The sequence below is a fragment of the Camellia sinensis genome, chromosome 6 (genome assembly GCF_055761805.1).
Source record: "Camellia sinensis isolate YWXY chromosome 6, ASM5576180v1, whole genome shotgun sequence".
NCBI lineage: Eukaryota > Viridiplantae > Streptophyta > Magnoliopsida > Ericales > Theaceae > Camellia > Camellia sinensis.
The window spans coordinates 145,540,485-145,568,040 of record NC_138966.1 but is presented as its reverse complement, the minus strand read 5'-3'; the positions used below and the strand labels follow the sequence as shown (position 1 = coordinate 145,568,040).

The window sequence follows — 27,556 nt, the reverse complement described above, 5'->3', positions numbered from 1 at the left end:
CTTTTGATTGTTTGTCTACCTGTTTGTGGTTGCATATATTTTCATACAGTAAAGGTTGATTCTAATAATTCTTCAAACTGCAAAATTTTTCAGTTTCATCAGCTTGTTTCTAATAATTTTTAAAACTGCAAAATTATGCGGTTTCATCAGGTTGTTTCTAAATAATTCTTAAAACTGCAAAATTATACAGTTTTATCACTATGAAATATGAACTGCCTTTCCATATTATACTGTTTCAATAAGAAATTTTCAACAACCTTCTCTGCATTCCATAAAAATAAAAAACAAAACCAGACTATTCGAAAACAACTTCAATAAGTAAAAAACACATCAACAAACAAAAAACAATTCAACCAACTTTATTCATTACTTCCATAATACCAAGTATCACATTTTTTATTATCATAATTCCTCAAATTCAAATACAAATCCAAAAGAATAGATTGCGGCCTCAAATAGCAGCCTTGCACGTCTTCTTATTGTGATTCCCATATTTCAAGCATCTCCCACACTTGATTTGCTTCACATTCTCACCCCTTGAAGGTATCCTCTTCTTCTTGTTCCGCCCGGGCTGCTTCTTCATTATAGGAGGTTTGATAACCGAACTACTGGCACCATCAAAGTCAAATCTCTCACTTGAAGGCACTGGATAAACAGATTCCTTGTATGACTCTCTAAAACAATCTACATGAAAAAAAGGATCAATGAAACCATACACATCTCTACCATTACTACGCAAAGCATGCACAGCATGACAACAAGGAAAACCATTCAATTGCCATTCATGGCAAGAACAAGTTTGTCTACCAATATCAACATAAAAAGAAATAGAAGAATGAACCTCAAGCACAGTATCACTAGCAACAATCACATCCCAAGACTTAGCTAGCTCCAAAAAGTCCACCAACTTCTTTTCCATAACTGGACACAATTTCGTAGTCCATCTTCTAGATTCAGCTCTTCTATCCGACAATTGAGTCATGATTTGAACCCTAATCATATCAACCATACAAGTAATAGGCAACTCACGGGCCCCACCAATCCAATTATTATAAGACTCGGCAGCATTAGATGACATCTCACCATATCGTTTCCCTCTAAAAAATGCATTGGCCCACTTATCATTTTGCAAACCATCCAACATACTATCAACTCTACCATTCCCAGCAATACGCCTCAATTTCTCCATATAATGTTGGAAAGAAGCAACCGTTGGCGCATAAGCACATTTAACTAATATTTTCATCAAACACAGCTTATAGTTAGTACGAAGTCCCACCAATTTGTCAATCAAATTTCTCTTCAAATGATTCAAGCAATAAGCATGATGTGCATTGGGGAAAACCACTGAAAGAGCGTCTAGCAATCCATGTTGACGGTCCGACACAAAAGTCAATCTCCGGCCTGAACCAACAGCCTTCAACAACTGACTTAAGAACCACATCCAATTATCTTGATTTTCAGCGTCAACAATCGCAAAAGCCAAAGGAAACAAACCTGCAAACAAACCCACATGAAACTGCAAAAATTAGCAGACTCACAATACAATAACACACTGACAAACTAAACCAATACTAACTGCAAATAAATACATACCTTGATTACCATCCTTTGATGTTGCTGCAAGCAAATGCCCCTTGTAACGCCCCTTCAAAAATGTACCATCAACAAACAACAACGGACGACAAAATTGAAAGCCATACAAACATCCATGAAATGCCACAAACAACCTCCGAAAACACCCACTACTTTCATCCACATCTAATTCAAACACACTTCCCGGATTCGTTCTCATAGCCGTCTCAAGGTACCATCGAAGCTGGTCAAAAGAAGTTGCAAAATCACCAAACAACCCACCTCTTGCCTTATCAACTCCTAACCATGCAACCCGATAAGAAACATCTATACCATATTGCTTCTTCAACTTTTTTTTAACTTCAATAGGACGAGTCAACGGATTATCACTAATATCATTTTGCACAATATCAGACACAAGTCTAGAACCAACCATTTTGCTACAAGATCTACGAGCAACAACCCCACAAGTATGCACATTATCCAACTTCATTATAAAAAAAACACCAGAATCCATCAACACCCTTCCATGCACAAACCATTTACAACCCGTAGACGACTTCATCATACATTCAGCGGTTACTCTTGTTGCATCATTCTTCAAATAATTCACTGCAAAACCACACTGAACCGCATACTTAGCCAATGCAATGCGGAACCCCGACACTCCGCCTTCAAATTCTTGACCAACACTATGTATAATCCCCTTCCAACTAGCAGACAACAAAACTCTCTCTGGTTCTGGATAAAAACTACGCAACAAACCACCAACATCATCACAATCATTCACAAAAGAACTCTCACAAGTTACAGAATCAATCCTACAAGAATTACCATCATCAACCTCCACAACTCTCTTATCCCCCACAATAACATCAACAACATGACAACCACTACCACCTACCATTGACAGCATATTCCCCAAATCATCATCACATTCAACAATACAATTAGAATATCCAGGAACAGAGAAAAACAAACAAAAGTTACCAACACTCAACTCCTTGAACTTCGCACATATTTTCTCAACAACTTCATCATAACTACATCCGTCACTAATCTTAATAGCAGCACAACAATTACTGTATTTGCACATTAACATGAAACACCGCTCCATACTACAAAATCAGAAACCAACAAACAATTGTTCACAGATTCCAAACTGCAAAATTATGCAGTTACAACATATCAATAACAACAGTACACAATTTACAATTCCAAAACTGCAAAATTATACACTTACGACATATCAATATCAAAACACCAGAATTCACAAATCCAAAATACAACTTCAAAACACATTACACTATACGACAAACAAAAATCAACAAAATCAAAATCAAACAAACAAAATTCGCCAAACACAAACCACATATCACGCAAATTTGCTTATATATATATACATACATATATGTCGACAAAATACAAACCACATACACACACAGACATATATATATATATATACATATATATGTATATCTATGTATCGACAGATACATACATACACATACATATATCTATCACCAGAGAGAGAGAGAGAGAGAGAGAGAGAGACAACGTACGAAGATATCGCCTGTACACACAGATTCAAATCGCACAACCAGATCCACCTCACAGCACAATGAGATCGACCACACAGCACAATGAGATCGCCACAACGAAGAGAAATCGAGATCGCGGAGACGAAGATTTGATTTCCTTTTTTTCAACGAAGCAAAAATTTGATTTCTCACGTACATATAGATCTCAAAACAAAGGGTAACACAGTCATTTAAAAATACGAAAATAAAAAACGGGACCTCTGGGTATAAAACTAAAAAAACTGTGGACCTATTAAACTATTAAAAATAAATTGGGATTAGAAGGAAAATAGATCCCCTACATAGGACTACATGGTAATTTTCCCATAATTTTTTCTCAAGTCTTACAAATATCAAGGTCAGTTGGGTGAGTCATGGGCCCGTGACTACCCCTATTTAAGTCAATTTATTTAGTTTAAAAAATATTGACTAATGATATTTTTGTTGCTTTTTATATCGTGTATTACTTATAAGTTTTTATTTTATTTTATTATGAATAAAATTGTTTAGGTTATTGGCTTTAAAAACTTACAATAAATTATAAATCTATTTGGTAAAATTTTTAATAATTTGTAAAAATATTAAACATGTTTGATTAAATAAGTTATTATATATTTTGTTTGTTGTGCAAATATCTAGGACACCCTCAAAATTTTGTAATTATGAAAAAAGAGATAGAGTTTTATGTCCATACATATTTAAGAGTTCCAAATTTTTTTAAAAAGTTACAAATTGTGCCGTAATAAAATCTTACCTTTTTTGGTCCAAATAAGATGAAAAAGTTAACTACTTTAATTTAAAATTACAACCAAATGAAATTAATTGGCTTTTTAAAACTAAATAAACTAAATAAGTTCACTTATAAATATTATTAAAAGCGATATATACATACATATATATATATATATATATATATATATTCTTATAATTTGTAGCTTTATGAACCTAATATAATGAGTTGGATGAGACTTGAACCATGATCTTTAATTGGACAAATTTTTAACGATTAAACAAGACATAAATATATAATTTTAATTTAAAATTAAAATTTATATTTTATATATTTAACAAGCACACCACTAGCCCAAGATCTATAATAATTCTCCTCGTATAATCCTGTTGACCAAGTCCACGCTCCTCCGTACGACGTCGCTTTATCACCTGAAAACACAAACGTGAGCTAGCCGGCGGGTGTGTGCCGGAAACCTCTCCGATGCCTAAGTCAGTAAGCTTGACAAATAGACAAAGTTTTATGCTCTCAGAAAGAATTGTGTTCAAAATTACCTCCTCCAAGGTGGTGCTTGTGAGCTTTTATAGGTTTCGAGTGGCATAATCCTAATAGGACTTTTATTTCTCCATACAGAGTCCTCATAGGATTCATACTCCTAAGGATAATGCTTATCCTTTTACACCCTCCCCCACTGCTTAAACCAAGTGGGATGGTTTCCTCCATGGCCGAACTATCATTTAACCGAAATAAAAACTGGCTATGCAGAGCTACAGAGAAGGCCGAACTATCCTTAGCTCGGACTTCTCCTCCAACTCCTTATCTCGGCTTTCCCCTGTTCAACCATGGTGTGTTTAGATCAATCTTCCAAGTAACAAGTTCTGACCGACCTAACCATAATATGTCACGACCGGACTAAATGCAAGGCCGGACTCACTTCAAACTGCCACCGGACCGGAGTTGTTTTGCACATTCTTGAACCGGAGTAACCACACCCCTCCTGGGCCGGAATAACTTCACTTCTCCTGGGCCGGAGTACCTATACCTCTACTGGGCCGAAATAACATTACGGCTTCTTACCGATTCCTTCATACTTTGGGCCGCAGGGCCCAACTCACAGCTCGGCCCAATTCTTTCCCAAAAAATTACCCTCTCAATTGCCCCTTAATTTCATCTGCATAGCATGATTGAGATTACAGATCCTTCAACCGAGCTGAAGTTCTACAAGCCTTTCCAGCTGAGATAAAAACCCTTCAGTGTATCCAGCCGAGCTAGTTTTACTCCGAACTCTGCTTTACCTGGTCAAAACGTCTCTTCAATCGCGACTGTAACGCTTCCCTTTCCCTTGCCACGTGGCGGGCTCTGATAGGCCATGAGCTGTCATCACGCCGCCTTCGTACTCCGAACTTTTTGAACAGTCCCGCCCCTTTTTGCCGCGTTTTTCTCTCTCCTCTTTCACAAAACAACCCTTCTTTTTCTTGGATCATTCACCTTCCATTCTTCATCTCCTCTTTCTGTGTTCTTGCCGTTCGTGTTCTTCCTTCACTTTTGAGAACTGATTTTGCTGCCACTTTCCCATCATCAGATCCCACTTCTTCCACCTGGTAAGTAGACTCACTTTGCTTCCTTTATTTTGCTTTCGCATCTGTATATCTTGTTTTGTATGTTTTTTGCAAACATTTTCTTTCATTTTTGACGCTTCGCTTTTGTACTTTCACGAAAAAACAGTAGCAGAGCTTATATATGCATGAACTCCTGTAAAAAACTTGCCTTAGATCCAAAACTAGGTAGCAACCGAACTAGGATCCTGTTTGCCCCAAATAGGTAGATCACTGTAGTCAATAACCGAACTAGAACTTGAAGGTTTCAAAGGGTTACCAGAGCCTGACTCACTTTAGCCGAAATAAGATCACCGAGTTTTGAATATATCAAACTAGGAACTTAGGTTTTCAACCGAACTAAGCTTTTGGGGCCAAGCCGGCTTTCTTAGTTCTTAAACCGAACTCAGAAAGCCGCCCCTAGGGGCTTAACCGAAGTAACTTTATTCACACCGCAACCTATTTAGGCCTTGGGGCTAAACCAGCTTTCTTAGTTTTTTTTTAGACCGAACTCAGAAAGCTGCCCCTAGACGTTAAACCGGTCTACCGAGCAAATTGCTCAAACCGAGCTACCCAACCTTTTGACGAACCGAGATAGAACCAGTTTCTAGAGGCCGAAGTAGGACTCTTATACCTTGCTTTTAAATTGTAGCACGGTCCATTGATCAGTGCTTTAACCTCCTCTGTTTTTTACTTTGCAGACTTAGGTTACCCAGGCACTCCTGCGTGCGCTCAACCGAGCTACTGAGCACGATTTTTGCACCGATATAAATTATAAGTAAATTATTCATCAGATGGGTAAGTATAGGTATCTAGTTGAGACCCCTGGTGGCATGGCCGAATTTAGGAAAGATTACCAAATTCCTGATGACGTCCATCTGACGCTGGCCAAAAAAGATGTTATTCCTTGGGAAAATGAAGGCTTCGTCCCTTTTACCCTTCAATCCATAATAGAAACCGGACTACGGTTTCCTGTCCAACCGTTGATCTGCGAATTTCTTAGGCAGACTAGATTATGCCCCACCCAACTGTCCACCAATACATATCGCATTATAATGGGAATAGCCACACTGAACCACCAAACCGGACTGAACCTCGGCCTGGCCGAAATTTTCCATCAATACTCCATCGGCTCAAAAGATGCTGGGTGGGTCTATTACCTTAGGATTCGCCGCCGCCGAGAGAAGATAGTTAAACACACACCGGACAAAGATCTTAACGACGATGATTTTTTCTGGGTCTCTGGGAACTTTGAGGATTTTCAAGCCCAAATTCCTGGCCGACCTATAAATTGGAAAAAGGGAGAGCCCGGTAATTTAACTTCGGTCTTCTTCCATGTATGTTATTTCGGTTTTTTTAGTCTATTAGCCGAACTAACATTTCTCTTTTTGCAGATTTCGCCCACCTCCGTTCCCTATACAGCTATCCCAACCTTGCGATTTTGCGAGCCGCACTACGGTGTAAAGAAAGGAGTTGGGCCAAACTTCTAAACTTTGAACCGACCTACCGATATAGCGGTCGTCGGAAGGCTCGAGTGACCGATTTCCTTCTCGAGGACGCACCAGAACCGGACCCAACCTTACCCGAAATACGACTTGTCCCATTAACTGCTGAAGAAGAGATGGCAAAGAAAAGCAGAGTTAGGGCCCTTCTGACCGCAACAACCAGGGCCGAAGTACCACCAACTATTGAGGCGCAGCCTGCCGTTGTGGCCCTCCCTTCTCAACGGCCTTCTTCATCTCGCCCTTCCAAACGCGCCCGATCTATATCGACCGAACAGCAACTTGTCGATGAGGTTGAATCCGTCCCCCAAAGTCCTCAACCTTCCCCCCAACCGGAGCAAACTGACCGAGCTGAATCTCCGAAGTGGGCTCCGCCGCTGACCTTCAACGACCGAGACATCAAAGCTACTGACTCGGTCGTGGCTGAAAAAGATCACCAATTGGCTTTTAACCTGGCCAAAAGTGTGTGCCTCCCCAAGGACATGGAGCACCACTTAAAGCAATTAAACACCGAAATGAAGTCAATCCGGTCCACATCGAAGTCTATGATCTTGGTAAGTAGCTCTGTCTGTTTTTTCTGCCTAAATTTTCCAACTTTTACTTCGGCTCAAAGGAAATCTTTGTTTTTCCAGGCCTTACAAAAGAATAATATTACTTACAAGAAAGTCCAAGAACTGAGAAAAACCACAAGGCAAGCAATGGCGGAAGCCGAGGCAAAGGCGGCCGAGCTAGAAGAAGCCGAAAAGAGAATGGCCGAGCTACAAGCAGAGAACGGCCGTCTTGCCGATCTAGTTAGTTCGGCGGAGGCAGAAAGGCAGAAAGCGGCCATTGCTATGAAGGACAAATATCTGCGGGAGTTGGTGAAGCTTGAGAAGAGAAAAGACACCGAAATAAGCGAACTAAAAGAGAGCGTGGAGGCGGCCGAAAAGGAGGGGTACAAGCGAGGTTACAAGGAGGCAGAAGACGCCTATGTCAAACAATGCGACGCCGCCAAGGAGCTGTTCTTTAAGTGCGGCTGGAGGGCGGCTGTGGAGAAGCTCGGTCATGATCAACAGACCGAGGTCTTCGACCCTCCAGCTTACTTTATACCGAAGTCCCTTGCGGAGTATGCAGACGCCTTGCAACAAGAGTTTCTGGAGGACTCAGACTCTGATGACTCCTCTGCTCCTGAAGACATTCCGGATGTTAGTGCAGACCCATCACTTCGGTTGGAGCCCATGGTAGAGGACCTTCCTATCGAACAGCCAAATGAAAACGTGGTTCCAACCGAAGGAATCCTGGTAACCGAGAGTGAGCTTCCTCTTGAAACCGGTCTTCAAGTTGGTGGTGATGCGGCTTTTGATGCTGAAATTGAAGAACTTTTTTCCTGATTTTTTCTCCTTTTTTTGTTACCTTGTCTTTGTAACCGGGCTGTGCCCTTCTGTAATGACTTTTTAATGAATGAAAAATTTGCTTCAACTCTTATTCCGGTTCTGATATGTATGCCTGTACTTTGTAATGCCTTTTATTACACCAACTTCTATTTCGGTTTTGGCTTTTTAAACTATGCTTACCAGCCAACCACTCCTTAGCCGATATAATCACTTCGGCTGAGGAGTACAAAGTGCTTAATCCAGTCAATCCAATTTCAGCCATACCCTTACTATGGCTGAAGGGTAACAAGTGTTGGTTTATTCCAGCCAACCACTCTTCAGCCTTGCACTTACTTCGGTTGAAGAGTAATAAGAGTTGGTTTATTCCAGCCAGCCACTCTTCAGCCATACACTTACTTCGGCTGAAGAGTAACAAGAGTTGGTTTATTCCAGCCAACCACTCTTCAGCCATGCACTTACTTCAGCTAAAGAGTAACAAGAGTTGGTTTATTCCAGCCAACCACTCTTCAGCCTTGCACTTACTTCGGCTGAAGAGTAACAAGAGTTGGTTTATTCCAGCCAACCACTCTTCAGCCTTGCACTTACTTCGGCTGAAGAGTAACAGGTGTTGGTTTATTCCAGCCAACCACTCTTCAGCCTTGCACTTACTTTGGCTGAAGAGTAACAAGAGTTGGTTTATTCCAGCCAACCATCGAAGTTAGTTTTTCCAGCTAACTTATAGTATTTGGTTATTCCGACCAAATGTCCTGCAGCCTGGATCCTTATCCTGGGCTTAGGAAGGGTGTTGGTTTAATCCAGCCAACCTCTAAGTTAGTTTTTCCCGCTAACTTAGAATAGAATGCTTGCAATATACTTAATCTTTACTAAAGCTAACTTCTACCAGGAACAACTTCTGCTAAAAAGAATTTCTCATTTTATTGAAGGAAGAGAAAATTACATGTGTTTGAAAAAGAAAAGCTAAAAGTAAAATAACTTGAGATTGGCCGTATTCCATGGCCTAGGGATTGCCTTGCCAACCTTGTCTTCTAGGTGGTATGCCCCTTTGCCTGCTAACCCAACCACCTTATAAGGACCTTCCCAATTTGGGCCTAACTTGCCGTCTCCTGGGATCAAGGTGTTTCCCATTACTTTGCGTAGTACCCAATCCCCAATCTTGAATTGTCTTGGATGAACCTTTTTGCTGTATTTTCGGATTAACTCTCGTTGGTATGAGGCGATGTGGACTAGTGCTCTTTCTCTTCTTTCTTCTGCAAGGTCGAGTTCTAAGGCTATGGCTTCTCCATTTAAGTTTAGATCAAAATTTTCGCTTCGAATTGTGGGGAGGCCAACTTCTAGTGGGATCACCGCTTCCATTCCATAGGCTAAGGAGAATGGTGTTTCTCCAGTTGATCGCCGAGGCATGGTGCGGTAAGCCCATAAGACATGAGGAAGTTCATCTGCCCACTTGCCTTTTGCTTTCTCTAGCCTTTTCTTTGGTCCATCCAAGACGACTTTATTTGATGCTTTAGCTTGCCCATTTGCTTGAGGATATGCCGGTGTGGAATTGTAGAACTCTATCTTGTACTCTTCACAAAAGCTTCTGAAGATTCTGCCGTCGAACTGAGTACCATTGTCTGAGATTAGTGCTTTTGGTATGCCAAACCGAGTGATGATATTCTGCCAAACAAACTTCTTCACGTCTTTCTCTTTGATTGATGCCAACGCTTCTGCTTCCACCCACTTTGTGAAGTAGTCTGTTGCTGCGAGAAAGAACTTCCTGCCGCCGGGCGCTGTTGGAAGTGGTCCTACTATGTCCAAGCCCCACATTGCGAAAGGCCATGGGCTTGTCAGTGGTAGGAGTTCTCTTGCTGGTTGATGTATTTGGTGCGCGAATTTTTGGCATTTCTCACACTTCCTCACATATTTCTCTGAGTCTGCTTGCATATATGGCCACCAATATCCTTGCGAAATAACCCTGTAAGCGAGCGACCTTCCCCCTTGATGACTTCCACACACCCCTTCGTGTATTTCGAACAAGAATGCTTCTACTTTGCTGGGATGAACACATTTTAGGTAAGGCCTTGAGAATGACTTCTTGTAAAATGCCAAAGATGGAGATAGCCAAAATCGCTGCGACTTTGCTCTTATTCTGTTGGCTTCTTTTTTCTCTTCTGGTAGGATGCCGTCTTTTAGGAATAGGATGATGGGATCCATCCAAGAAGGGCCTAATTCTGTGCAACATCCCTCTTCTGCTTCGGGGTCTTCTATGCTTGGTCTTGGTAAGAAGTCGATGAGTAATGGATGAGGGATTGATGTATCTGCCATTGAGGCAAGGCCTGCTAGTTCGTCCGCTCGGCTGTTTTCCTCCCTGCCAATTTGTTCTATCCTTACTACATCAAATTTCTTGATCTCTGTTCTGACTAACTCTTGGTACTTGGCCATTCTGTCGTCCTTTGCTTCGTATTCGCCAGAAATTTGGTTTACCACCAGAAGAGAGTCACTGTATACCATTAGTTCGGTGGCCTTCATGTAGTATGCCGACTTGAGTCCTGCGAGAAGCGCCTCATACTCCGCTTCATTGTTGGATGCTGGGAAGCCAAGGTTGATTGCTTGCTCTACAATCAGGCCGTCTGGAGAGATGAGGACTATGCCAAGCCCTGCACCATGTCGGTTGGATGCTCCATCGACAAAGAGTTTCCACATCTCTCCAACGAATAACTTCCAGCAAGTGGAAGGATCAGATGATGTCGTGGGGTCTAGAATGGTGTTTTCTTCAAGGTCCATGTTGGCTGTCTGCCCTTCGTCCTCTGTTTGAACTGCTGGCGAGCCTTTGTTTGTCTCTTCCTTGTTGTCCTTAGTATGGTCTGCCCTGGTGCTTGATTGACTACCTTCCACTAGGGGTTGCGTTATTCCGGCGTCAACTTCCGTCCCTAGTTCGGTTGTGTCGGTTAGGTCGACTGGGCAGATATGATGACTTCCAGGAGTAAACTCTGCGACGAAGTCTGCCAAAGATTGGGCTTTTATTATGGTCTTGGGTTGGAACTTGATGTCGAATTGTCCCAACTCTACTGCCCACTTCAAAATTCGCCCGCTAAAGTTCGCCCTTTCAAACAGAGCTTTTAGTGGAAAGGCTGTGAGGATGACTATGGTGTGGGCGTGAAAGTAGTGCGCCAATTTTCTGGATGCCATCATTAATGCTAATGCTAGTTTCTCCAAGGGCAAGTACCTTGTTTCGGCTCCCAACAATGTCTTGCTGACATAAAAGATGGGCAAGTGTTGTATTCCTTCTGCACGAACCAACACTGCGCTGACTGCGTGCTGAGAGACTGCTAGGTACAAAAAGAGTTCTTCATCAGGTACTGGAGTAACAAGTAGTGGTGGGGAAGACATGTACTCCTTCAAGCTTTCCAGAGCTCGGTCGCATTCGTCATCCCACTCAAACTTGGCTTTTAAAGCTTGGAAGAATGGTCGTAGTCTTTCTGATGACCTGCTTATGAACCGGTTGAGCGCAGCTGCCATACCAGTGAGATGCTGCACTTCTTTGACTGAGTTTGGTCTCTCCAATTCCTGGATTGCTTTAATCTGAGAGGGGTCTGCTTCTATACCTCGGTTGGTCACCAGGAAGCCCAAGAATTTGCCAGATCCAACTCCGAATGCGCATTTGGACGCATTGAGGCGCAACTTGTGTTTCTTCAGGATCTGGAACATCTCGCCTAGATCTTTAAGATGGTCATTCTCATCCTTGCTTTTGACCACCATGTCGTCGATGTAAGCCTCCATTGTTCTGCCTAACAATGGTTCAAACATCTTGGTGACCATCCTTTGGAATGTCGCCCCTGCGTTCTTTAGGCCAAAGGGCATGACCTTGTAGCAATATAACCCCCTTGGTGTTGTGAAGGATGTGACCTCCTGGTCTGGTTCATGCATGGCGATCTGGTGGTAGCCTCTGTATGCATCCAGAAAGCTAAGTCGGTTATGCCCTGCCGTTAGGTCCACCAGTTGATCTATCCTTGGTAGAGGAAAGCTATCTTTTGGGCACGCCTTGTTGACTGTTTTGTAGTCGACGCAGACACGCCATTTACCATTCTTTTTTGGCACTACAACTGTGTTGGAGATCCATCTTGGGTAGTGCACTTCTCTTATTGCTCCTGCCTCCAACAGGTTGCCTACCTCTTCTACCACTATTTCGGCGTGGTGGAGTGCCGATCTGCGTGTGCGTTGGATGACTGGTCTGGCGGATGGGTGGACATTGAGTTGGTGACTGATGAAGTTTGGATCAATACCTGGCATGTCGTAGGGTGTCCAGGCAAACACTTCGATATTAGAGGTCAAGAATTCCAGGACCTCTAATCTTTCAGTGCTGGACAACGATGAGCCAAGCAAGAAGAACTTATCCGGGTTCTTCTCTTCTATTTTACCTCCACCAAGTCCTCCACCGCTTTCTGATCAGCCTCTTTGCCGACGTCCGCGAATAGTTCATTACTTTCTGGTTCTTCCACCGAATGAACGTATCCTTTGGCAGCTCGGCTTCCATTCGCTGTGGCGAAGCATTGTTTTGACATGATCTGATCACCATAGACTTCTTCGATTATGCCGGTGTCGTTGGGGAACCGCATTACCTGATGGTATGATGATGCTACCGAACGCATGGCATGCAGCCATGTTCTGCCCAGGATGATGTTGTATGTGGAGGGGACCTTCAATACCCAGAACTCCACTTGTTTTGTTACACTCCCTGCTCTGACTGGAAGGATTATTTTGCCGACAGGCCACTCTGGCATGGAGTTGAATCCAATCAGGGGAGAAACTGTAGGCGCCAAGTCTTTGTCTTGCAGCTTCAGTTGCTTGAATGTGTCGTAGTACATGATCTCACATGAACTACCCTGGTCAATCAGAATCCGCTTGACGTCAAAATCCTTGACTCGGAGGGTGACGACCAGCGCATCATTGTGAGGACAGTATATTCGATCCAAGTCCTTATCCGAAAAGGACATGACATTTGTTGCCTCTGTTTTCCCCTTCTTGGTAGCAGGTTGGGTACTTAACACTTCCCTAAAGTGCTCAGCCTTCTTGATTGATCCCCTGAGCTCGCATACACGCTCAGGTTCAAAGACTCCATGTATTACATTGATGATACCTTGAGGCGGTGCATCGATTGTCATTCTGTTGGGATGGTCCTTATGATCTTGGGGGGCCGGTTGCGTCCCTCCTTCAATGTATTTGTCCAAGTGGCCTGCTGCCACCAATTCTTCCAAGTGCTGTCTTAGTGGCGTGCAATTCTCAGTTCGGTGCCCCTTTTCTTTGTGGAAGGTGCACCGTGATCTGTCGTCGTAATTTTTCTGAGCTTCCCCTAGCTTGGCCGGCCACTTGACAAAAGGCTCGTCTTTTATTTCGCTCAGAATCCGATATATTGGTTTTTTGAACACCGTTGTTATGACAGTGCGGATTCTCAACCATCTTTTGTCTGGGTCTTCTCCGTTATCTCGTCTGCCATGCCCGTTTCTATTTTGCCGATCTACTGCATTGACCTTTGCTGAGGTCTTCTTTTCTGGTACTGTGGTTGTACTAGATTTTGCTTTTGCACATGCGCCATCCTCTTCTACCCTGATGTGCTGATGCACTCTTTCCATCAGGGCCTCCATGGTGAGGGGTGGCGTCATGGTAATCGAATCCCTTAGTCTGTTCCCTACTGGTAGGCCTCTTTTATATTGCGCAATGGCTAGATTGGTGGGGCAGTCTCCAATCTGGTTGAATGTCTCCCAGTAGCGACTGTTGTAAGATCTGAGGGTCTCTTTTTCACCCATGTCGATGGAGAGTAACTGGTCTATCTCCACCGGTGTTTTAGTATTTGTCCGAAACCTCGTTACGAACGCTTCTGCCAATTGGGCCCAAGAGGCTATGCTGCCCTCTGGGAGCTTTTCGAACCAAGTCAAGCCTAGGTCGCCAAGACTTGACGGGAAGAGTATGCACATTAAGGCCTCGTTTCGCCTGTACACAGCCATGACTTGGCGAAAGTGGCTCAGGTGTGAATACAGGTCCGTCTTCCCTTCATATGTATTGAATTTCGGCTGAAGGAAGCCTGATGGTAGGGGCACGTTTTCGATCGCTGGGACAAACAGCGAAGTCTGTAGTCTTGCCAATGCCTTGTCCGTTGGTTCGTAGGCCGGTCGCGGTATTGGCATTCCAACCTCGACGCTTCCATGCGTCCGAGGAGCCAACCGTTGTAAGGCCGAAACTCGGTGTGGATCCCTTGCCCTGGCATCCTCCTTGCATCGTGCTTTTTCTTCGAGCACGGTTCGTAAGTCGGATGACCTGGGCAGCTCTGTTTGTCTAGATCTGGTTTGGTGTGAATGTGAAGGCCAATACATGCTTCCTTCAGTGTATGATCTTTCGGATCTCGTCCTCTCAGACCTGGAGTGACGAGTTCTGGAAGATAAAGAATGAGTGTTGCCTATCCTGAGGCTTCTGCTCCTTCCTTGGGAGGGTGTAGTATTCCTATTATGATTCTCTGAGTGGCGAGGGGGCGTCTTGTGCTTGCGCCCCAATCCTGTCGCCACATCTTTAGTCTTCATCTGGCGTTTCAAAGCCTCCATGTCCGCCGCCATCTTTCGAATTAGTTCATCTTATTCCTTCACGCGATCTTCCAGGGCTTGAGGATCAATCCTCCTCCTTTGCCTGTCAGGACTTTGAGAGTGACGAGGGCTGCTATTCCGCCTTCCCCTGCCACTCCTCCTGGAATTATGTTGTTGGGGCTCCAGATCTGCCATAGGAGGGACAGAGGGTAATCCTTCTCGCCTTGCGCCTCCGTCTGGAGTTAGCCCGTCGACGGCGGACTGCGGTAGTTCTTCAATGTGTGCCATTGATTTGAAAAAAAGGAGAAGCTTAGTCAAGAGGTTTTTGTTCTTGTCTGTTCTTCCCACAGACGGCGCCAATTGTACGAGGAGGAAATAATTCTCCTCGTATAATCCTGTTGACCAAGTCCACGCTCCTCCGTACGACGTCGCTTTATCACCTGAAAACACAAACGTGAGCTAGCCGGCGGGTGTGTGCCAGAAACCTCTCCGATGCCTAAGTCAGTAAGCTTAACAAATAGACAAAGTTTTATGCTCTCAGAAAGAATTGTGTTCAAAATTACCTCCTCCAAGGTGGTGCTTGTGAGCTTTTATAGGTTTCGAGTGGCATAATCCTAATAGGACTTTTATTTCTCCATACAGAGTCCTCCTAGGATTCATACTCCTAAGGATAATGCTTATCCTTTTACACCCTCCCCCACTGCTTAAACCAAGTGGGATGGTTTCCTCCATGGCCGAACTACCATTTAACCGAAATAAAAACTGGCTATGCAGAGCTACAGAGAAGGCCGAACTATCCTTAGCTCGGACTTCTCCTCCAACTCCTTATCTCGGCTTTCCCCTATTCAACCATGGTGTGTTTAGATCAATCTTCCAAGTAGCAAGTTCTGACCGACCTAACCATAATATGTCACGACCGGACTAAATGCAAGGCCGGACTCACTTCAAACTGCCACCGGACCGGAGTTGTTTTGCACATTCTTGAACCGGAGTAACCACACCCCTCCTGGGCCGGAATAACTTCACTTCTCCTGGGCCGGAGTACCTATACCTCTACTGGGCCGAAATAACATTACGGCTTCTTACCGATTCCTTCATACTTTGGGCCGCAGGGCCCAACTCACAGCTCGGCCCAATTCTTTCCCAAAAAATTACCCTCTCATATATATATATATTCTTATAATTTGTAGCTTTATGAACCTAATATAATGAGTTGGATGAGACTTGAACCATGATCTTTAATTGGACAAATTTTTAACGATTAAACAAGACATAAATATATAATTTTAATTTAAAATTAAAATTTATATTTTATATATTTAACAAGCACACCACTAGCCCAAGATCTATATATATTTAACAAGCACACCACTGGCACAAGATCTATATTTTGTAAATCCATATCAGTCTTTATCTCCTTGTGTCCTTTCCTATGTCACTATATGAATCCTTATCTCCTCTCCTTTCCTTTCCTTTCCTTTCATTTCCTTATGTACTTTCCTTATAAAGCCCTTTGCCCGGTTCAAGTTCAAGTAAAGTCCTGTTTGGGAAAAAATTGGGTTAAAATAGTCTATCAAAATAAAATATATTAAAATAGTTAATTAAGTAAAATATCACATTTAAATTATAATTATTTTACTTTTTTTTCTCATAATTATTAAATCAACTACAAAAAAAATAATTAAATTTTTATAAACATAACTTTTTTAATCAGATTAAAATAATCAAAAAAATCAAAAAACTAACTGGCCAACTTTCCAAATGAACTCTAATGCAAAGAGGGTACAAAAGGATTAATCTGAGGGTCAGAGCAAAATTAAGGGAAATGACTTTTTAACTCTGATTTTTCAATTTTCTTACGTGGGTGACTACATGTTATTCACGTAATACGGGATAATTTGGGGGAAAAAATAACTTAAATTACAGCATCAGCTATCACAAATCACAAACAGTCGGCAACACCCGACAAAAAATCCTTCTAACTTAAATTATTCGATTTTGTATAAACTTTATGTCACCATTAATTGTTGTCTACAATAAAGTGAAAATTGCTATGCTATATTAAAATTTCATTTACCCTTCAAATTATTATTAAAATATCAATTAAACTTCTAAATATATATAAAAAAATTAAATTCAAATACTTAGCAGCTTGCTTGATTCCATTTTTTCAAAAATAATTTTCAAAAAATTCTACTTTCTTATTTTCTGTATTTTTTTATTTTTACTGAATTTTTTTTAATACTTTAAGCAATTTTTTTTTTTACTTTTTAGACACACCTAACATAAATACACTTAAAAAGTAAAAAAATTATTAAAAAAATCTTTTAAAAATTCACTAAATACCAAAAATATAAGAATTTAGTACATTTTTTGTATTTCTATGTATTTATTAATTTTTTTAAATATTTTTTCACAATTTTTTTACTTTTTAGATATATCTAAGTAAGGTGCATCTAAAAAAGTAAAAAAAAAAATGTTTAAAATTTTAAAAATATTCACTAAAAATAAAAATAAAAAAAAAAACACGAAAACCAAAAAATTCAGTTTTCAAAAAATTTAATTCAGAAAACTCAAACCAAACATATTGAATAATTTTCATCTAAAAAGTGAGAAATAATAAAATTTACAAAAAAAACTATTTAAAAAAATTGCCACTTTAGGCTTCAAGTCGGCTATGGGGAAATTAATTAAGCCCAAAATTCTGATCCTACTCTCTCTTTCTCGGTGCAATTGTAGGAAGTTTATCTCTTAGATTAATTTCAACATAATTAGTAGTAGGTTAAAAATTGTATTTGAACGAGTAAGAAATAATCTTCTTGTATAATCCTGTTGATCAAGTCCGCGCTCCTCCAAACGTCGTCGCTTTATTCTCTGAAAACACAAACGTGAGCTAACCGGCGGGTGTGTGCCAGATATCTCTTTGATACCTAAGTCAGCAAAATAGACAAATAGACAAAAGCTCCGTGTATTCGAGAATCAAAGTTGTGTTACCTCTCCCTAGGTGATGTTATGAGCTTTTATAGGTTCCACGTGACATAATCCTAGTAGGACTCTTATTCCTCCATGTAGAGTCCTCCTAGGAATCACACTCCTGAAGGATAATGCTTATCCTTCAACACCCTCATCACTGCTTAAACCAAGTGAGATGGTTTTACCTCGGTTGGATGTCAATTCGACCGAGCTAACACGACCATGCTAAAGTCACAGACTAGATCGAGCTCCAACTAGCTCGGTTCTTCCTTTTACTACGTGCGCCTCGGTTTGACATACTCCAACTTAGGCTGTTCATTTAATACCGAGCTAACCAAGCTTGGTGCTTCAATTCACAATGCCAAGCTAGCTAGGTTCTCGTGCAGTTGAACCTCGGTTGCCTGTTGAAACCATGCTATCCATAGCGTGCCTAGACCGAGCTATTCAACAGCAAGGTCCTGAGTAAAGGCCCACAATACCTCGGCTCAGTTTGGTTTGACCGAGCTAACTGTCGCCGCTCTGACCATGCCGGCCGAGCTAACTACAAAGCTCTCTTGGACCGGGCTATCTGCAAGGCTCCTCTGGACCGGACTAATTACAAGGCCCTTTTTACTCTGCCCTTCTTATTGTCGTCCACAGAATGGCCCATTTATCTAGTTCGGCCCAATTTACATATAAATTACCCTCTCAATTGCCCCTTAATTCCATCTGCGCAGCATGATAGGGATTACCTGTTACCAGCCGAGCTAAAAAACTTTAGCCTTCCAATCGAGCTAAAAAACAAGCCTTCCAACCGAGCTATCAATCTGTCCGGTCAAAACGTCTCCTCAGTCTCTAACTGAATCGATTTCTATTCCAAGGACACGTGGCAGATTCTGATTAGCCAAATGCAGCTGTCACGCCGTCTTTGTACTCCGCGTTTTTTGAACAGTCCCGCCTTTTTGTCCTTCCCTCTACACAAAACAAACCCTTTGTTTTGAATCTATCACTCCATTATTCATTACTTTCTCTCTCTTTGAACTTCTTCTTTCTTATTCTTTTGCAACTGTGGAGCTTGTGTTCTTGATGGTACTACCTCCATCTTTAGTGTCTTCACCTTGAACTGGTAAGTGATTCGAATCTTCTTCCTTTCTGTTGATTTTGCACCTCTTTTGCAACACAAAGCATGTTTCGTTTGTATGTTTTTCAAAGCATATGTTCCATTTTTGCTTCCATTTTTTGAAAAAAAAAACCTTTGTAATATAACCACTGTTTATATGAATATCCTGGGAAATGATAGTTTTGATCCAAAATCACACTTCAACTGAACTAGGATACTGTTTGTACTAGGTACGACCCTGGCCGAAATAAACAACCGAACCAAAACTTCAAACCCTACTCGAAGTTTGAATAGGTCTTACCTCTTAACCATGCTATTGAACTGCATTAGGTTTGCGCAATACCGCGCTAGAAGCCTCAACCACCAACCGAGCTAAATCTTGGGCTAAACCAGCTCCCTTAGTTCAAACCGAACTAAGAATGCTGCCCCAATGGCTCGACCGGGCTAAAGCCCCTTGCTTAAATCGAGCTAAGACTGGTTAGCATCCCATGTAACCGAGCTAGGACTTTATTTATCTTGCCTATATTTCTTGTAGCACGGTCCCATGATCTCTGCTTAACACCTTTCTTTTTCACTTTGCAGACTTAGGTTTCCAAGCACTCCCTTGAATGCTCAACGGAGTTACTCAGCATCATTTCATGACCGAGCTAATACTCCATTAATTTATACATAATTTAAAACCTTATGAGTAAATATAGGTTTTTAGTAAACTCACCAGGTGCTATGGCCGAGTTCCGAAGGGACTACCATATCCCTGATGATGTTCATCTCACTTTAGCCGAACTAGATACCATACCCTGGGGAAACCCTGGCTTTGTTCCCTTTACACTTCTTTCCATTATAGAAACAAGACTAAGATTCCCTGTACAGCCCCTTCTATGCGAGTTCCTCAGACAAACCAACCTCTGCCCTACCCAACTTTCCACAAATTCATACTGCATAATAAATGGCATCGCCGAGCTAAACCGCCGGGCTGGCCTTAACCTCGGTTTAGCCGAGCTTTTCCATCAATACTCCATAGGATCAAATGAAGATGGTTGGGTTTACTATTTAAGAATAAAGCGCCGATGTGAAAAGATAATAAAAGATACCCCGGATACGGATGTTAACGACGATGATTTTTTCTGGGTTTCTAGGAATTTTGAAGATCAAGAGGCCCAGATCCCAGGAGACCGAATAAACTGGGACAAAGGAGTCGCCGGTACAATTACCTCGGCTTAGTTTTATGCTTTCTTTTACCTTGATTTTCATACGCTGAACCACACTGACTGTTGTCTTTTTTACTTCTTGCAGATTTGAACTTTCTCAAGTCCCAGTACAGTTACCCCAACTTAAACACACTTCGCGCCGCGCTGCGATATCCCAATAGAAGTTGGGCCAAACTACTGGAATTTGAACAGACGTATAGACACAGTAGTAAACGGAAGACCAGGGTGATTGATTTTTTATTGGAAGCCTCTCCTGAACCGGACCTAACCTTGCCTCAAATCAACCTGATCCGACTAACTGCTGAACAAGAAATGGCTAAGAAAAGAGTCGTAAGAGCCCTTCTGATTGAGACAAACCAGCCTGAGGTACCTCCAGCCGGTCAAACACAAGAGACCGTGGTAGCCCTACCATCCCACCAGCCTTCATTGTCTCGGTCTCGCAAGCGCGCTCGGTCTTCCACTACCGAGCCATGCCTCGTTGATGAGGATGAGCCTGTGCTTCTCCCCACCGAAGTACCATGCCCACAACTTGAGAGCCCAGACCAGGCTAACTCTTCTGATTGGGCACCAAGATTAACATATCAGAACTGAGCCATCAGACCAACTGATTCAGTGGTGGCAGATAAAGATCACATGCTGGCCTTTAACCTGGCTAAGAGCGTTTGTCTGCCCTCTGATATGGATCACCACGCCCACCTTACCGAGCTAAAAGCTATCCACTCGGCCACCAAATCAATGGTGCTGGTGAGTACTCTTTCCTTTGTTTTCCTGTTTTGTGCAGCTGTTAGCTCGGTTCTTACTCCAATTTGCTTACTATATTTGTGCAGGCCATGCAGAAGAACCAGATTTCTCATAAGCATGTGCTAGAGCTACGCAAAATAACATGGCAAGCTTTGGCAGAGGCTGACAAGAAGACAGCCGAGCTAAACGAGGCCAAACATCAAATGACCGAGCTACAATCTGAGGTCACCCGCCTTACCGGGCTAGTTGACTTAGCCGAAGTAGACAAACAAAAAGCTTTGACTGAGCTGAAGGATCATTACTTGCGTGAGCTTGCCACGATTGAGCAGAACAAGAAGGCCGAAATAACTGAACTGGAAAAGAAGATTGAAGAAGCGGAAGACCGCGACTAGAAAGAGGGCAAGGAAACCTATATCCTGCAATGCGAAGCTAGGAAGGATTTATTCTTCAAGAGTGGATGGAAAGCGGCGGTGGCACAGCTCGGTCACGGTCCTGATAGCGATATCTTCCTGAACCCTTCTGCAAACTTCATACCAGGCTACATGGCGGAGTACGCTCAAGCCATTCAACAAAAATTCCTTCAATCTGAGGATGAAGAAAAGACCGTGCCTAATAATGCCCCAGTCGCCAATGATCCTGCTATCCAGTCAGCTCGGGTGGAACCACCGGTGAAAGACCTGACAACCGAGCTACCAACTGAAACCGGGCTCCGAGTTGAACTGGATGCTGATCTTGACGACCTATTTGCTTGACTTTGTATTTTCTTCTTTTTACTTTTGGAAAGAAAACTGTAATCGGGCTGAAATCCCACCCTTTTGTAACTCTTGATTTGCACTCTCAATGAAATCTTCTTTTGTTCCAACTATTATTTTGGTTAATTTCTATGCAAGTACTTTACTCTGTAATCTGAGTGAAATATAATATTCTCCAGCCGAGATACTTTATTCCGGTCTTAAACTTTGCAATCTAACTGGCCATACCTGCCAACCTCTTCAGCCTAGATCCTTATCTCGGCTGAAGAACAATAAGTGTTGATTTTTCCAGCCAACCTCTTCAGCCTAGGTTCTTATCTCGGCTGAAGAACAATAAGTGTTGGTTTTTCCAGCCAACTTGTTCAGCTAGATCCTAATCTTAGCTGAAGAGAGCTCAAAGTTGGTTTTTCCTGTCAATTCTGAGTAAAGTGTTTGGTTATTCCTGCCAAACGTCCTGCAGCCTGGATCCTTATCCTTGGCTTAGGAGGGGTGTTGGTTTTTCCAGCTAACCTCTAAGTTGGGTATTCCTGCCAACCTAGAGTAAAGTGTTTGGTTATTCCGACCAAACGTCCTACAGCCTGGATCCTTATCCGGGGCTTAGGAGGGGTGTTGGTTTTTCCAGCCAACCTCTAAGTTGGTTATTCCTGCCAACCTAGAGTAAAGTGTTTGGTTATTCCGACCAAACGTCCTGCAGCCTGGATCCTTATCCTGGGCTTAGGTGGGGTGTTAGTTATTCCAGCCAACTTCTTCAGCACTGATCCTAATCTTAGCTGAAGAGAGTACAAAGTTGGTTATTCCGGTCAACTAAGCTTACAGTGCACCTAACTCACTAAAACAATCTTTTACAGAGGGAAACAACTATACTGAAAAGAAACTAATTATTTTATTGATAAAGAAAAAATTACAAATACTTGAAGGAAAAGCTAAAAATAAAATAGTTTGAGATTGGCAGTGTTCCATGGCCTGGGAATGGCTTTGTCGTCCTCGTCCTCCAAGTGGTATGCCCCTTTACCAGCTAATCCAACCACTTTGTAAGGTCCTTCCCAATTGAGCCCTAATTTGCCATCTCCGGGTACCAGGGTGTTTCCCATTACTTTGCACAGTACCCAATCTCCGATCTTGAATTGCCTTGGATGTACGGTCTTGTTGTATTTCCTGGATAACTCCTGTTGGTATGAGGCGATGTGAACCAATGCTCTTTCTCTTCTTTCTTCTGCAAGGTCGAGCTCTAATGTGATGGCTTCTCCATTTAAGTTTGGATCAAAATTTTCACTTCGAATGGTGGGAAGGCCAACTTCCAGTGAGATTACTGCTTCCATACCGTAGGCTAAGGAGAATGGTGTTTCTCCCGTTAATCGTCGAGGTGTGGTATGGTAAGCCCATAAAACATGAAGAAGCTCTTCAGCCCACTTTCCTTTTGCTTTTTCCAATCTTTTCTTCAATCCATCTAAAACAACTTTGTTTGATGCTTCTGCCTGGTCATTTGCTTGGGGGTATGCCGGTGTAGAGTTTTAGAATTCTATCTTGTACTCCTCACAAAAGCCTCTAAAAATTTTGTCGTCAAACTGGGTGCCGTTGTCCGATATCAGTGCCTTGGGTATACCGAATCGAGTGATGATATTCTACCAGACGAACTTCTTCACATCTTTCTCCTTTATGGATGCTAGTGCTTCTGCTTCTACCCACTTTGTGAAGTATTTATGTTAGACACACCTAACGTAAATACACCTAAAAAGTAAAAAAATTATTAAAAAAATCTTTTAAAAATTCACTAAATACCAAAAATATAAGAATTTAGTACATTTTTTGTATTTCTATGTATTTATTAATTTTTTTAAATTTTTGTTTCAAATTTTACATTTTAGATATATCTAAGTAAGGTGCATCTAAAAAAATAAAAAAAAATGTTTAAAATTTTAAAAATATTCACTAAAAATAAAAATAAAAACACGAAAACCAAAAAATTCAGTTTTCAAAAAATTTAATTCAGAAAACTCAAACCAAACACATTGAATAATTTTCATCTAAAAAGTGAGAAATAATAAAATTTACAAAAAAACTATTTAAAAAATTGCCACTTTAGGCTTCAAGTCGGCTATGGGAAATTAAGCCCAAAATTCTGATCCTACTATTTTTTTCTCGGTGCAATTGTAGGAAGTTTATCTCTTAGATTAATTTCAATATAATTAGTAGTAGGTTAAAAATTGTATCTGTACGAGTAAGAAATAATCTTCTCGTATAATCCTGTTGATCAAGTCCGCGCTCCTCCAAACATCGTCGCTTTATTCCCTGAAAACACAAACGTGAGCTTGTCGGCGGGTGTGTGCCGGATACCTCTCCGATGCCTAAGTCAGCAAAATAGACAAATAGACAAAAGATCCGTGTATTCGAGAATCAAAGTTGTGTTGCCTCTCCATAGGTGATGTTATGAGCGTTTACAGGTTCCGCATGACATAATCCTAGTAGGACTCTTATTCCTTCATGTAGAGTCCTCCTAGGAATCACTCCTGAAGGATAATGCTTATCCTTCAATACCCCCCTCACTGCTTAAACCAAGTGAGATGGTTTTACCTCGGTTGGATGTCAATTCGACCGAGCTAACACGACCATGCTAAAGCCGCAGACTAGACCGAGCTCCAACTAGCTCGGTTCTTCCTTTTACTGCGTGCGCCTCGGTTTGACATACTCCAACTTGGGCTGTTCATTTAATACCGAGCTAACCAAGCTTGGTGCTCTAATTCACAATGCCAAGCTAGCTAGGTTCCCGTGCAGTTGTACCTTGGTTGCTTGTTGAAACCATGCTATCCATAGCATGCCTAGACCGAGCTATTCAACAACAAGGTCCTGAGTAATGGCCCATAATACCTCGGCTCAGTTTGGTTTGACCGAGCTAACTGTCGCCGCTCTGATCATACCGACTGAGCTAACTATAAAGCTCTCTTGGACCGGGCTATCTGCAAGGCTCCTCTGGACCGGACTAATTACAAGGCCCCTTTTACTCTGCCCTTCTTACTGTGGCCCACAGAATGGCCCATTTATCTAGCTCGGCCCAATTTACATATAAATTACCCTCTCAGTATCAGTAAAAATCTAGATCACACTTATTTAAAAGAAACATCTTCTTTCTAGATTTGGTGAACGATATTGAACCATGAAAATTATTATTAGATATTTAATATAATCAAGGTCTAGTTGATATTTTGATAATAGTTTAGGGCATAGAATGAAACTTTAAATAAAATTTCAATATTACGTCAGCAACTTCTGTTTGATTATAGAGAGCAGTTAACGATAGAGTCAAATTAATACAAAATCGAATAGTTATTATTAAAAGAATAGGTATTGAATTGATTTTATTATTTTAATAGTTATTAGTATTATTTTTTTTAATTGATTTTATTTTTTTGAACAAGGGTTAACAAATTTTGTTTGCATATAAATTTTCTATAATACAATTTAAAAAATGCATCATTACGTAAGAGGTCTCATTTTGAGATTAGAGAATATACATATATATATATATATATATATATATACTAGCGGTTGCCACACGTGATGCGTGTAAAATTCAAATAAACAAAAATAAAATAAAATATTTATTATATATTGTGTACTAGTCAAGTGGTAAGAGTCTTATTCGTTTGGCATAAGTCTAAGGTCCCTACTCTCATCTATTTAAAAAAAAAAAAATTAATTTTAAATAAAAAAGTAGACACGTGGCAGTGTAAAAAATAAAGGTTTCAGGACACCATAAGTGGTGTTCAATTTATAATAGTATAGATAGATAGATAGATAGATAGATAGATATGGGTCAAAAATTGTAAACAAAATTTTCAATAGAGATATTTTTAAAATTTGCAAACAAAAATTTCATTGTTATTATCTAATAATAATTAGAGAGAATTCAAAGAAAAATGTTGCTGTAGATAAATTATTTTTATTTTCAATATTTTTTTGTAGTTATGACTTGAAACTTATTTATAGTAACTTCACCTATGTAGATATATTATGGTCTCAAAATGAGACCTCTTATCTCAAGTCAAAGTTCATCTCTCTATCTATGATCTTTGACGGCAGCGGTAATTTGGTGATAAAAATGATATATGGGCAGATTTTTTGGGCTTTACTTGTTATTTCTTATAACGATTTCGATTTTGTTAGACTATTATTATATTATGGACTCCGGTTTAATGGTTTTATGTTGTTGGTCTTATCTTACTTCCCTTATTTTTCTTTATATTTGGTTATTGGGTTGTTGTGGTTGCGTTTGGGACAGGTTAATTGTTTAGTTTTCAAACACTTATCGTCCAAATTTTTGCAAACTCTCAGTACTTTGCTTGAGCGGGCTTTGCAAACTCTCAGTACTTTTGCAAGTCTGCAAAATTACTGGGAGAATGTATTCTACGCTCGAGCGGCCATTCTTGCGCTCGAGTGATATTCTTCTGTCTACAAAACTACTGGATGTGTGTATTCTGTGCTCGAGCATCACTTCTTGCGCTCGAGCGGACGGTGTGTATATCAGTTCACAACATCACCATTTTTCATAACTTTCTCTTTCAAAACCCTAGATCTAGAGCTCTTCTCTCTAAAACTCACACTCTCTCTACTTTTTCACCTAGGCTTAGTAGTTTCTATACCCTACTCTCTTTGATAGAGCATTTCAAGGGCTTTATTCTCATCCAAATAGAATTGGATTTTGGTGTGTTTGAAGTGTCTCCATTCTCTCTCTCAGTTTCTAAACTTGAGGTAAGGATTTTTCTACATTCTCATATGGCTTTTAACTTAGTTATTTGTTGATGTGTAAGAAACATTGGAACTTGAGGTGATTTTGAACAAACCTAGGGTTTTGGTTTAAAATCAAAAAAGAGGTTTTTAATTGTATGTGTTAGAAATCGTTATGGGAGTAAATGTGAGATTGTGTTGTGGTAAATTTGGTGATTTTGATATCCGGGATGAATTTTGGAATAAATGGGAGTTTTGCCCTAAAACGGTTCAAATTTCTATTTTGTATAAACTAATGAAATTGGTATTGATAATGTGAAATTCAATAAATGTTTATATAAATGGTGGAGTTTGATATGTATTACCTCTCACCTATGGAAATTTGGATAATTTATCTATTTTAGAGATTGTATATTTGTTTAGGAATATCTGTTTTGGGCTATTAGTGGAGGATAACCATAATTGTTATAGAAATTACATGAGGATTAGGTGAATTAAAACTAATCTCTTATTGATTGTCATTGAATATGACTGTGTTTTAATACATTATATATGTATGATGTTTGGGAGAAGAAATTAGAAGGACTCCATGTTTGGGAGAAAAAAGGGGATGAACTCCATTGAATTAAGTTGGCCTGTGTGTCCAGAGTGAAAGTCCCGAAAACATTGAGTGTACATGGGTTCCGATTCCCGTGGACAAAATTTTCATAAAATGGCAAATGAGAGTGTTGTGCGATGGCTAGATTGATTTGAGAACCATTGAGTTGTATCCTTAGTTCGGTTGTTTGTAATAAATGGAGATAACTCATGAATTGAGATAAAATGAATTGAATTAAAAAGGAGATTAAGATAGCATGGATTGTGATGTAAAACTTGGCATGGCATGGTTTGCGAAAGAGTTGTAAATGAATTTGTTACAGACATTTTATATACGCTTTATGTTTATATCTTTGTTAAGATTCATATATTGTGTTAGATTGTCTCTATTGGGTTTTGGCTCACCCTACTTGGGAAAAACCATTTTCAGGTGCTGGTCATATGCCTCCACCAAGGACTTAGCTTGGGAAGACTGTGGAACTGAAGCTTACTTTTGTTCATTTTGTATTTACTTTCTTTTCAAGCCTAGGGCTTTATGTGCAATGAGCTTTTGACTCA

General features: G+C 40.8%; 1 protein-coding gene across 1 annotated transcript; it reads right to left on the bottom strand.

The window, feature by feature from the left end:
• Positions 1 to 340: 340 nt before the first annotated feature.
• LOC145792942 (uncharacterized) lies at positions 341 to 2,948 on the bottom strand. Its single transcript, XM_082875015.1, has 2 exons — positions 1,597 to 2,948; positions 341 to 1,497 (listed from the first exon to the last, which is right to left on the bottom strand). The coding sequence occupies exons 1-2, from the start codon at positions 2,690 to 2,692 to the stop codon at positions 452 to 454; spliced, it is 2,142 nt and encodes a 713-aa protein (XP_082731141.1). The 5' UTR covers positions 2,693 to 2,948; the 3' UTR covers positions 341 to 451.
• Between the last annotated feature and the right edge of the window lie 24,608 nt (positions 2,949 to 27,556).